At 39.7% G+C, this 13,547-nt stretch overlaps 1 protein-coding gene and 1 pseudogene across 1 annotated transcript; both read right to left on the reverse strand.

Annotated features, from left to right (window-relative positions):
• Positions 1–5,501: 5,501 nt before the first annotated feature.
• Positions 5,502–9,315, reverse strand: LOC130403185 (E3 ubiquitin-protein ligase TRIM47-like; annotated as a pseudogene).
• A 1,472-nt stretch (positions 9,316–10,787) lies between these two features.
• Positions 10,788–13,255, reverse strand: LOC130403184 (tripartite motif-containing protein 16-like). The gene is made up of 3 exons (XM_056607392.1): positions 12,989–13,255; positions 11,542–12,612; positions 10,788–11,412 (listed from the first exon to the last, which is right to left on the reverse strand). Exons 2-3 carry the CDS (start codon positions 12,608–12,610, stop codon positions 10,859–10,861), a joined length of 1,623 nt encoding a protein of 540 aa, XP_056463367.1. The 5' UTR covers positions 12,611–12,612; positions 12,989–13,255; the 3' UTR covers positions 10,788–10,858.
• Between the last annotated feature and the right edge of the window lie 292 nt (positions 13,256–13,547).

Genomic DNA, 13,547 nt, shown 5'->3' on the forward strand with positions numbered 1-13,547 from the left:
CAAAACGGTCGAAGACATTTGGATGGACCGTGACCGTATGCAGTATGCATGTGAATGTCGACAATGTGTTGTAATAATTTTACATCCAATTTACAAGGCATAAAGTGGTTATAAATAGTTTAAAGCGCGATGCAACCTCGATTTGACTAATAAGTGCAAATATCGTGTTTCAGGATTATACCACTAGGTGGTAGCAACATTCAAAGTATAAATCTAAGGGGGAAAATGCAGCATAGGCTACTTCTTGTGTGTTACATCCACAAATGTCAACGTCAACAAATGTGTGTTATTTAGGGTTACGACTAGTAGCAGCAGACCGATGCCTTCTAAAACCAATTCTTATGGTGACATACAATGATTATATTAAATTCTATATTCATTATTGTCCCATGAGAACATTTGTTTTTACCCTGGCTCATGCTGGAGCGTTGTCTAATATATACATCAGACAACAACTATACATAACAACATAATTACAGTTTACAACATATTAAAAATATAATGGCTGCCATGGCTTGATATTGCACATGGACACATGGGTTTATGGCTTATCATTTTGCACATCCTGTCAATAATTTTGGACGTTTTAAAGCACTTCTATACAATGTCACCAATGTTCATGGTCACCAATGTTCATGGTCTCAGTTATAATTCAGCATTACACATTTGCTCAAGGGAAAATTTTAAGCAAAATATATATATTGAAAGTGTTAAACAATTAATAAGGCTGTACAATTCATGTCTGTTAGGAATAATGGCTTTGTGGTCAAGAATAAGAAGAATTTATATTAAATGCTGACTGCAATTCATTTCACATCTCTATCATTACCAGGATGGTTCAAATAATGAAGCAACATTGACATTAGGCAAATTTGAGTGTGTATTTACAGAATGCAGTTCTTCATTAAGGGAGGCAAACACAACAAGAAAAGACGTGATACATCATGATTAGATCAGTCTATGTGGCTACTTCAGGATTATTAATGGTTATTTGGGTGAGTCTTAAAGCTGAAATATTGTATCTATTTATCTGAATGTGAAAAAGAGTATAATGCAGTTATTTGGACACCGTAGTGAAGTGTTGGCGCAACATAAAGGAAAAACCATTAACATGATCTATGAATTTGGGTTCTCAAATAAAAAGTAATGGCGTTCACTTAACTTATTTAAATCTCTTATGGTTGTGGCTCTCTGTGAGTGTTGGAGACTGCGGTGTAAGTAATGATGATAAATAAAGACAACAAGCAGGAAACGGTAACAGCTTCCTTTATTTAATTACTGTCAAACTGAATGACTAGAGCTAAACGTACCATTCACCACATGCAGCAATTCACACATCGGTATCATTAACACTTTCGGGTGTCATGTTTTAATAATCCAAAAAATAATAACCCTTTTTAATCTCACCTGAATAATTTGTTTCACATTTTCACCCTATAACCCTTTCTGTTTTGAATGCATGGCTGAAAGACTAAATCTTAAAACACACAGTAAATCTTGAAACACACACGCACACACACACACACACACACACACACATAAAGTTCTGTCATTTAGAGCAGCGCTGTCAAAGCTTTTATAAGGAAGTTCAATCTTTTTGATAAATATACATCAACGGATGTTTGGGATGAAGCCTTTTCAGCCTGTTCAGAGGGCGGAATAGTGTAGGGGCTAGGGTTAGATTCACCATGTCAGCGGTCTACCTGAAGCATGGACATATTAAAGGACCCGAAGGCATCCTTGAGCAAGAAGCCACTAACTGCTACTTAATGATATGTATCTGAACTCAGTGAGTGGCTTGGACAATAGCGTCTGCTAAAAGGCATGTCTCCTGAGGCCACCCGACATAAGAGCTTCACTAATGCAGGATTAGTTTGAAAGATCTGGAATTGGTTAATAAAGGATTACTTAATTTCTTCATTGTCATTATGTACATTATGTACCCAGATGTACCCAGACTTAAACAACTCAAAGTTTTTGTATAATGACCCTTTGGCTTCAAAGATTGGGCATATACTGACTGATGCAGGCAACTAGACATACAGTATATAAAGCAATAAAGGGTTTAGAACTATATCAAACATATTTTCTGACTCTTCAATATCTTCCACGAGAATGTACTGGCTGAACTGCGTACTTCTTTAATTATTGTGACTCCCAGACACTCAACGGTATCTCTGAAAAGACTAAATAACTTAGACAATAATATGTCTTATCAGACAGCATAATAAATACTGTCTTGTTATGTTATCTTGTCATGTTATGATCTCACATACGTGTGAGATCATAACATGACACTAAAAACCTGAAGAGTAAACTTCTCATGATTATTAATTAATAAAAAAAACATAATATATGAACCCGAAGAAGGAACTTGGATTGTAAAACTTCCTACTAACAGATTCTGTATGATTCAAGTCACGTATCAGTGGACCTTGTGTGGATACAGGGATTCTGTTCAGCAACAATTCTCTCGGCTGAAGCTCACTGTGGGAAACTAATTTGATGTATTTAGTTTAGATTATCACCAGCTGACATTAACAAGATTAATTATAGTGCACTGCAGACATTTGTTCATTGAGATCTAAAGGCTTTATTAAGCAAGAAATAATCTCCCCAAATTAAGTTCCCTGAGTATATTTGTCATTTACTGTAATTACAAAGCAATCTTAAATATAAGAACTGCTCATCTTTTGAAGTTCCAAATGGTAATCCGTATCCTAAATCCTAAAATAAGTTCTAATTAGCAAATGAGTCGAAAAAACATGTCTGCTTGAAACGCGCAATGCATTTGTATAAAAAGAGCTCCATACACTAGAAACATTTTGTTTCTGTGCATAGGAATTGAGCGTTCTTCTACATCATCACATGATACTATTCACATAATAACGTAATGTGGAATATAAGAAACAAGAAAAAAGGTTGACAATGTGTTTTGCATTTACGCATTTCAACTGATGATGCCTTCAGAGAAGCATGTAATACAACAGAAGAATGCAAGCATGTATTTACTACGAGTGGGTACGAGTATAATCGATCAATCGCTTATCGTCGTAGACGTGCCTCGTCTATCTTTTTTCAGAACCTTTTTTGCCCCTCACAGGGCAGGCACGTCATAACAACTCATTGGCTCCATTTATTAAACGTAGTCTCTGTACAAAATAGAAAATAAATAAATATATTGATAAAAACTACACAGTGGCATTGAGCTTGGGCACGAAACAGGCCCAATTCTTCACGACGATCAACATGTAACAAACAAAATCGTGTCCACTACTTTAGTCAGTTGTGACGTAAATGGGCATCGCACTGGTGAAAAAGACCTTTCACCCCTTAACCTCATACAGCCACTGAGGAAGTGTTCATGTTTCATCCATCCATCCCTTGACCGCATACAGCCAGTTAAGATGTGTTTATGCTGCATCCTTTTGACCCTTAACCTCATACAGCCAGTGAAAATGTGTGCATCCTTCATCCTATCGCTAAAATACCCTTTGCATTTGGAGGATTCAATTATAATGGCAGTTTTACCAAACGGGTATAGTATAATTGTATAATGTTAAAATATAAAGAAATAGAAAGGTTTGCTGCCAGGGTAACAAGAGAGTTGAGCTCTGGAGAAACATCTGCTAAACATGCAGGATTTCAACTGAAGAAACCAATCGGCTACTACGAAATCATCGGCTGAACACACAAGAACATTCAGTAGGATCAACTTGAGTTGTTTAAAATGATGCTTTATTAATGATAATTAATAATTAATAATTTGTCACTTACACAATAAACAGAACATCTAATGTAATAGAAGCATTGCACATATCTTTAAAAACTGAACATGTTATGCTGATATGTTGTTCCCAAAATAACACAATTAATCTATATTAAGCTTTTCCCATAGATCGCTTGTATTTTAGAATAAAATATAAAATCTGCTTTAAATCATGTTCCATGTTAGAATTATCAAAATAAGAGTGATATAGTTTTTATACAGTTCTACAAGCAAACAGAGAATTAAGGGCCATTGCAACTGGGGGATAGTTGATGAGTTGGAGTCTTGTGATTAGTGTAATTATTTTGTAAATATGTGAAATATAACATTTCTAAAAATATGTGTCTGAGTGTTTGTGTGTTACTACAACCGACACAGACGAACTGAGGAACCAGGCCCTAACCTACACCCAGGGTAGAGGTCCTGGGTGAAGGTGGACTGGAAGGTGTGGATGTGTGTCAGTGTGTCTGAGGACCCTCCTCCACCTGGGGACACTCTGTAGAAGGACAGAGTGCCAGCAGGCTGGTCCAGATACACTCCTACTCTGTTTGAGCCAGGGGGAGGGAGAAATATATCTGTTACACTATTGTTGTAGAAGGCATTATAATGATCATCAGAACAATAAAGTCTCCAGGAATTGTTGTTTCCTCCAAGCAAGCTGTCGTTACCCCTTCCTCTCCTTTTGATTCCTCTGTATGTCAGTCCTATAGAAACACATCCTTCCCACTCTACCTCCCAGTAACAGCGGCCAGTCAGACCCTCTCTACACAACACCTGGCTATAGGACTCAAATCTCATTGGGTGATCGGGATACGACTGCTCCTTTCCAACCATCGTCACCTTTCTGTTGTCCTCAGACAGAGAGAGTTTTCTGTAGGCTGTGTTTGGGTCCAGTGTGAGGTCACAGGCATCTGATGGGAGAACAAGACCGGATTAGGCTGATAAACCGTTATGTTGTTGATGATGCTGATGATTAATATTCAGATTCACTCAGTTTCATTCTCCTTCACTATATGTTCGTTGCAAAGTAAACACACAGCTTTACCGGTGATTTCTGTAGAAATAATACTTTGAAATCAATATTTTACTGAACACCCGTCCAATTGTTACAGTGCATTTTAGCTGTCTACCTGCACCAACGGATTTAGTTTTGATTCTGCATTCATTCAAGCAGTTGCGTAACAAACGCATGCACCTACAGTACTCGCTCCATCCTGGGCCACACGATGCCCAGGTCTGGCTTAGATCCATGGCTCTCACTTCACTAGCTCTGTGTACTTTGGGGATGGACATTAACACCTTCCTGCTGTGGCTCATCTATTTTGTCAATGTGAAACCTCGAATTGTACACAAAGTGTAATGATCACTAGCCAAGGTCACTGCATCATCTTATGTAGCTATGCTCTTAATGCTCTTTATGCTGAAAAGGTGATCGGCTGCAACCTGCCGTCCCTCCAGGACCTGCATGCCTCCAGGACACTGAGGCGTGCAAAGAAGATCATGTTGGACCCCTCCCACCCCGGACATATACTCTTTGAAACACTCCCCTCCGGTAAGAGGTTGAGGTCTGTCAAGACCAAAACCTCCCGCCACAAAAACAGTTTCTTCCCGTCTGCAACTGGCCTCCTCAACAACGGCCCCGGACCCCCACCAACACTGACACGCACACTACCCCCCCTTCCCCCATCAACACCCACAGTCATCTGCCTATGATGACAACAAGTTTTGCACTACTTGCATCATCACGCACAAATGTACATATATTCTTTTCTTTTCTTATCTTATCTTCTTATCTTATTACGGTGCATATGTATATGTATATAGAGTATTTATATTTATTTATTTGAATTTTTTATTTACTCTTATCTTTTTCAGTACTTATTATTCAATACTTGCATTATTGTTTATTGTTTACTTTTTATTGTTTGTTAAGATCGTGCGCATCGAATACGAATACCAAGACAAATTCCTAATGTGTGTAAATGTATTTGGCAATAAATCATTTTTGATTCTGATTCTGATTCTGAAATCAGTCATCTACATAGTAGTTATAAAGGACTGTTTGGACAGCTTCTGGGTGTTCCTCAACGGTTATCTCAGGAGATATGAGGCAACACTTGGCAATGAAGTGGACCCAATGACATGTTCTGTCATTCTTAATTCAATGGGTCCGTTCAACTTGCCGTTGGGTCACCAAAGAAAATGGAGATCATTGTTAAACTGTTTAACAAGTAGCATCTCTAGTTCCATCTATTATACTGTCCAACATGGAGTCCACTTCTTCCTAACTTATTTATACAGCCAATAGCAATGTTCAACACATAAAGACTTAAATGACTGTTGATGTGCTACAGATGGTTTGCTCTTGAACTGTTTTCACCAGAAAGTTTGTCAACCTCTGCATCCAACTCTGACAAGCGTGCTTCACTGAGATGAGGCCACTTCTGGATATCTGCTTGCTGTTCTCAATGTGAACAGTTTTGTTGCTGTGAGTGAAATCCTGTGGAGCTCACTATGTATTCTTGCCTGCATACTTCCAGGCAAGATATCACATTACTGTTACTGAGCTTCTGATCTCCAGGGTGTTCTTGACCCATGGTGTTGATAAGCCTTTGTGTCTATGTAACAACTGATGCATTATATTTACATTCGAACATTCAAGCCAAATATTGTGGAGAATAATAAAGAAATAATAAATCTAAGAAGAACTTAAGTTGGGACTGCCTAGCAGCACTCCCCAAATTAACACAAAAAGTAAAGCATCGTCTTCATTTCCAGTAGGATTTGAATAAACAGACCTCCACTTTTGTTGTGTGGATGGATATTCCATTTAAATAGTTTTGTGATTAATCAAAATACCCAGACACTTACACTTCTTTAGAGCTTTTTTCAGCGAAGGCTTCATCTCCATGTCCAGTTTCTCCTTCAGCTGATCCAGAGAACTCCTCAAGGTCCCTACGTATGACGGAGGACGGACCTCCACCGTCGTCCAGTCCCTGGTGGGTGGAGGATTCTTCAGGGACATGAAGTTCTGGAGGAAGTGGAGGTGGTCTTCACTTTGTGAGAACTGCTTCACCTCTGAGCTTCTATTGCTCAGCTTTTCTATTTCCTGCTCAAGTTCTTTGATGAGGCCGTCAGCTTGTTCCTCTGTTGATTTCAGCTTATCTTCCACCATTTCGTTGAGATCATCACGACACTTTTCAATACAGCGTATCATTGCAGTGAGGACCTCCGCACCATCGGCAATCTCTCTGTCTGCATCTGCTTTGATGAGTCTTACTGTGTCTTTGATCTCCTGAATCTTTTGTTGTCTCTCCTGGATCATCTGCTGAACTTCAGACTCGATCTTCCCCAGCTGGGCCATCTTAACTTCATATTCCTCCTTTAACGGTACAACAGGATGGGACTTGTGGTCCATCTCTGTGCAGTACAGACACACACACCTGTTCAGTCTGGCAGAATTGCGCCAGAAGTTGGTTGTGTTTCTTACACATCCTGTCTCCCAGATGGTTCATAGGCTCGACCAGCTGATGTCTCTTCAGAACTGCAACTCTCTGATGAGGCTCCAGGTGGGTCTGACAGTAAGAGATAAAACACACTAGGCAGGACTTCACAGCCTTCAGCTGGGACCCAGTACAGACGTCACAGGGAACTTCTCCTGGTTCAACACAAGGCTGCTCTTTAACTCGTATGAACGTTCTAAACTGATCAACCATTTCTGAAAAGAGGGTATTGACCCGTAAATCAGGTCTTATTTGGAAAATCTCGTTGCAAACAGGACATTTGTACTGGTCTTTTTCATCCCAGAACGTTGTAATACAGGTTCTGCAGAAGTTGTGTCCACATGGTGTGGAGACTGGGCTGTTGAACACATCCAGACAGATGGAACATGAAAAGTTCTCCTCAGACCAGGAACTGTTAGAAGTGGCCATTCCTAGAAAACATTTGAATTATTAGGTTAAAAAGAGTGCCTTTGTTTTTTCATAAGGTTTTCAAAAGTTAAATAAAAAAAAAGTCATAATGTTTGAATCTATGCATAATACATATTTTTGTTTCAAACAGAACAGGCAGGTACAACATGGAACCCCAGACACGTCAGCTTTATCATGATTTTGGGTCCATGTGTAAATGTTTTCGGGCTGTCAGATCTTCGTTCAACGATATTTTACCTTGGTCACTAATTATCAGTTATGTGTTAAATAATGGTACTAATGTGTCAAAAAACATTTGGTTTTGGTACACAGCCTCAACTCCCACATGTAAAACAGCTGAGTATTACAACCTTACACTATCAGAGTTCGGATGTAGGAACTGTGTGGAGCATCATCTACAATGTTGATGATCAACCCAGGCCCACAACAAAATGTGTACCAACTACATCCACAGCAGAAAACAGTAGTTTTACAATAAAGGCTCTAAAAAATGTGAGATGCCTATGTTTTCTTGGCCTATTATTTTCTGTAGGCCTGCGTCCACGGCACGTGACTGTTATGTTTCTGTCTGCAAAAACAAACAACTAGGTTGTCATATTAGTGGTAATGCAATATTATGATATACATTTAGCTTAAAAAATATATATTTTCATAAAATTCATTCATTGAATATGACGTTAGTTCTTACAAAAAATTATTTCAGAAAAGAAAATTGTTGGAATATTACATTTTCTATCGTTGCTATGGTGGTTGACGCTGATATCGCTGAAATTTTTTTCGCCATTAAATTGCGTTTTGATAAGGGTTCTAGTAAGCAATGTGCCTGTTACTGTCATAAAAGTGGTGCAATGAGTAGGGGACTTAGGGGTCAAGGACACCAACAAGTGAGCTATAGACCAGGGGTGGCGCAGGCTCCATACACCTTTTGACATAGACTTGTCCACAGGCCAGTTGTGTTTACATGCCTTCAGGCACGAATTTCTACTTTATTCTACTCTTGAAGGTCACGCCCCTTTTCCCCTCCTTTCGGGCTAGAGAGACCAATATGCACATTCGCCGTTGTCCCCCGAATTACATCTCCGAGATTTAGAGTCCTAGTGCTTACAAAAATATAACTTTGGCCCGCAATAGCTAGTATATCAGATGCGGTGTAAAAGGCAGTTTTGGAGATAGGAAGTCCTACTGCCCTTGTACTTGACAACCTTATTTTAGGACCTAATATTCTTATTAATGGTAATACGGTTTAATCCCAGCTGAACGGTTCTGGTTCCGATCCCCAATGACAGCAGCCTAACCTGACGGCCTCATAGAGCAACATGCTCCCTAAGCCCTACCTGTTCTTAAGGACCACTTTGGATAAAGAAGCTGCTTATATATATTAATTAAGTCAATAGTAGTTTATTTTTGACAAATAGCAGTGCGCCCAACTAACTTCATTAAAAACAATGATAAGATTCCAGTAGGCTACAGTTTAGCTTTGTTGTTAATAAACATATTCAACAAAGTTTTTTTACCGCAATCAACACATATAAATCAACCTATTGAGATGATATTCAGGCAATACATATTTATGACATATGAGGGATCAGAGTTGACTACCGTACCTTTGTTTTCTTCCTGATGTGATAAAGTGAGCTACACCAAACCGTCCGACTCATTGCAAGGAAACGATGTTGTGAACAAACCAGTTGGACCAGTTCCCCGCCCACCCACATACGCAGACACACACAGTTTGAGGTGTGTTTAATACTGTAATTGGAAGTCTATGGCAGCCCATAGAACGCCTTGGTCAAAAGTTGTGAAATTTATATATGTATATATATAGCAGAAAACTACATGTCTAGCTACCAAGTTAATGCTGACAACAACAAAGATTTGTGGAAAGATTGAGAACATTTTATTGAGCTGTAGATGAAATGAGCTGCCAATTGTGAAAAGATGAATTGGTGCAAGAGACGATAGCTAACATTAGCTTATTGGACCAGCTCTAAACAGTGTTTAAAAGGTAAATGAAGAATATAAGGAAAGTATAAATAATATGCAAAATATTGTAGTATACTATTATAGTGGTATAATAGCGACATATAGAAGTGTGCTGCTAGGATAACCAACAGAGAGCTGAGCTCTGGGGAAACATCTGCTAAACATGTAGCATTTCAAATCAAGCAGGAAGAATCATACGCTGAACACACAAGAACATTTAGTTGGATCAACTTGAGTTGTTTATCCCGATTATGCTTCATTAACAAACATTACTTTGGTAACCGGTTGAAATAAGAGTCTGTTTTTGTGGCATGTTTGCTTCCGATGAGTTAACAGCTAACAATCAGTAATGTAATTAATGGTTATTAGAAACACCTATCATAGAAACACCTATAGCAGAGTGAAACATGTTCAGTTAAAAGTCCCAATGCTGTAATACTCGATAACAGAACTCACTCTGGTCAGATAAAATTACTTGTTTGGAACATTTTTTATTAAATCTTTGTCAAAGCTGCTTAGTGAACCGGGGTGCTAATGATCCGGTGTGACTGAGAGGGTGAAGAGCCTGTGCATCCGGAGTCAGTTAGAAGTTGGTGGCTGACGTGTGTAGCAAGTTGCAACTGCACCTTGTACTCCTTTTGCATATCATTCAAAGCAAAATTGCCTTAGTCATATTTTGGCCAAATTGTGATCTAACCTAACTCTTCTCTACTAACGCTGCCGATTCACTGTGCCTCATTGGCTGTATCCTAAGCCAATTAGAGTTTACAAACACCTTTTAACATTCCATAATCACTATCTGCTTAAGTTTTGTATTTTACTTTTTATGTTTTTGACGCTAAATACAAGATAAACCTATATGACTATGGAAATTATGTTATGAGGCTAACTAAATGTTTTGTAGTTCACTTCTGGGAGTCAGAACTCAACACACTTGCTGTTTTAGCTGAGCCATTCTCATTTTGTTAGTTACCCTGGGGCCCTGGGTGCTTTACTTGATAAAGTGTGTAGGTGTGTGTGTGTGTGTGTGTGTGTGTGTGTGTGTGTGTGTGTGTGTGTGTGTGTGTGTGTGTGTGTGTGTGTGTGTGTGTGTGTGTGTGTGTGTGTGTGTGTGTGTGTGTGTGTGTGTGTGTGTGTGTGTGTGTGTGTGTGTGTGTGTGTGTGTGTGTGTGTGTTAATAAAACCGACACAGACAAACTGAGGAACCAGGCACTAACACAAACCCAGGGTAGAGGTCCTGGGTGAAGGTGGACTGGAAGGTGTGGATGTGTGTCAGTGTGTCTGAGGACCCTTCCACATCTGGGGACACTCTGTAGAAGGACAGAGTGCCAGCAGGCCGGTCCAGATACACTCCTACTCTGTTAGAGTCAGAGGGGGGGAGACGTATCTCTGTTACACTATTGTTGTACCGTGAAATGTAAACACCATCATCAGAACATTGAAGCCTCCAGGACTTGTTGTTCCCTCCAAGCCTACAGCCATTACCCTTTCCTTTCCTTGTGATTTCTCTGTATGTCATTCCTATAGAAACACGTCCTTCCCTCTCTACCTCCCAGTAACAGCGGCCAGTCAGACCCTCTCTACACAACACCTGGGACCGGGAATCAAATCTCTCTGGGTGATCCGGATACGACTGGTCCCCTCCAACCATCATCACCTTTCTGTGGTCCTCAGACAGCGAAAGTTGTATGTGGGCTGTGTTTGGGTCCAGTGTGAGTTTACAGGCATCTGATGGGAGAAGAGTAGAGTAAGAGCGTTCATTTTGACAGACTTGATTTGGCTCTTGGACAATACACATTTTCATAAGAAACATGATGTCAAGCATCATTTTCATCATTGTGTTGGGATGACACTTACACTTAGTTAGAGTTGATTTCAAGACAGGCAGCTTCTTCATATCCATGTTCAGTGTTTCCTCCAGCTTATCCAGGGATCTCCTCAAGGTCTCTAAGAATGACGGAGGATGGAACTCCACCGTTGTCCAGTCCCTGGGGGGTGGAGGATTCCTCGGGGTTCTAAAGGTCTGAAGGAAGTGGAGGTGGTCTTCAGTGTGTGAGAGCTGCTTCACCTCTGAGCTTCTATTGGTCAGATCTTTTATTTCCTGCTCCAGCTCCTTGATGAGGCCTTCAGCTTGTTTCTCTGCGGATTTCAGTTCCTCGTTAATAGTTTGGTTGAGATTATCACGGCACTTTTCAATGCAGCGCATCAGAGCAGTGAGAACCTGCACACCATCGGCTATTGCTCGGTCTGCGTCAGCTCTGCTGCATTTGAATGTGTCTTCGATCTCCTGAATCTTTCGTTGTCGCTCCTGGATCATCTGCTGAACTTCAGAATCTATCTTCCCCAGCTTGGCTCTCTTTACTTCATATTCCTCCTTTAGGGGTACAACAGGATGGGACTTGTGGTCCATCTCTGTGCAGGACAGACACACACACACCTGTTCAGTATGGCAATAGAGCTCCAGAAGCTGTTGATGTTTCTTACACATCCGGTCTTCCAGACGGTCCATAGGCTCGACCAGCTGATGTTTCTTCAGAACGGAAACTCTCTGATGGGGCTCCAGGTGGGTTTGGCAGTAGGAGATAAGACACATTAGGCAGGACTTCAAAGCCTTCAGCTGGGTTCCAGTACAGACGTCACAGGGAACTTCTCCTGGTCCAACACAAGGCTGCTCTTTTGCCAGTACAGACTTTCTATACTGATCAACCATCTCTGATGTGAAAGTATTGACCTGTAAATCAGGTCTTGTGGGAAAATTCTGATTGCAAACAGGACATTTGTGCTGGTCTTTGTCATCCCAGAACTTTGTAATACAGGTTCTGCAGAAGTTGTGTCCACATGGTGTGGAGACTGTGCTGTTGAACACATCCAGACACATGGAACATGAAAAGTTCTCCTCACACCAGGATGTGTTGGAAAAGGCCATTCCTAGAAAACATTTGTTTTAGTTAAAAAACAATTACACAATTTTTGTGTTTTTTATAAATACTTTATAAATACTACTTTATAAAACATACATAATAATATTAACAAGTATTAGAAGAATCATACATATTATGTGTATCACGTTGGTGGTGAGACATACTTACTTTACATTTTTAAAGCCTTCAGAACAGAATTAGATACGATCAATTAGGGATAGTATAAAGTACACCGATTATAATGATATTAATCAACTTCAATGTGTAGTAACTTAAATACATATCTTAACATGTTGTGGAATCTGTTTAATTTACTAATTAAATTTTACATAGTTAGACAATGAGAATATTCTAAAAAGAATATGACCTTAAGCAAACCGTACCTAATCTTCTCCAGGATGACAATGTGTGCTGTCCCGTGTCGTATGAAAATATTAAAGTAAAAACACAAGGAAATAAAGATCTGCTGATTAAAGAAATTCTGGTGTTCACCAAAAACACAACGTTAGTCTTTAGAAAAGAGACAGAACGTTAAAAAGGGTCTCTAAGGTGGTAAAGGTAAAGATCGAGCTGCTGGGCTTCTCAGCGTGGAAGACAGTTCAAATGAGGAAGCAGACTTTGAACGACAGCAGGTATTTGTCAGGGCTTGGCTCCCACCAGAACACACAACCCTATGTTTATCAAGTGATGAGATAAGAGTTTGATGAAGCCCATTTAAAGCTATAAAGCCACCAGGTCACAGGGATGACATTTATTCTGTGTTTAAAGAGTGAAATTGAAGTGTTACCTCAAGGGCATATGGTACTGCTGTGGCCTACTTTACATTGTGATGGTGAAGTGATCCCCAAAGTATCATAATACAACTGGAAGAAAGGCAAAGGAAAAACTATTCCTACTCCTAAGAAGAAAACTACTAAAGACTTTTCAGAGTAAGGAAAGAGA

This window comes from Gadus chalcogrammus, chromosome 14 (assembly GCF_026213295.1).
Source record: "Gadus chalcogrammus isolate NIFS_2021 chromosome 14, NIFS_Gcha_1.0, whole genome shotgun sequence".
Classification (NCBI taxonomy): domain Eukaryota; kingdom Metazoa; phylum Chordata; class Actinopteri; order Gadiformes; family Gadidae; genus Gadus; species Gadus chalcogrammus.

Coding starts and splice junctions, on each gene's coding strand:
- LOC130403184 (XM_056607392.1), bottom strand. CDS start 12,610: ATGGCCTTTTCCAACACATCCTGGTGTGAGGAGAACTTTTCATGTTCC. Junction 11,413..11,541: donor GAAATCAACTCTAACTAAGT/GTAAGTGTCATC, acceptor TTCTCCCATCAG/ATGCCTGTAAACTCACACTG.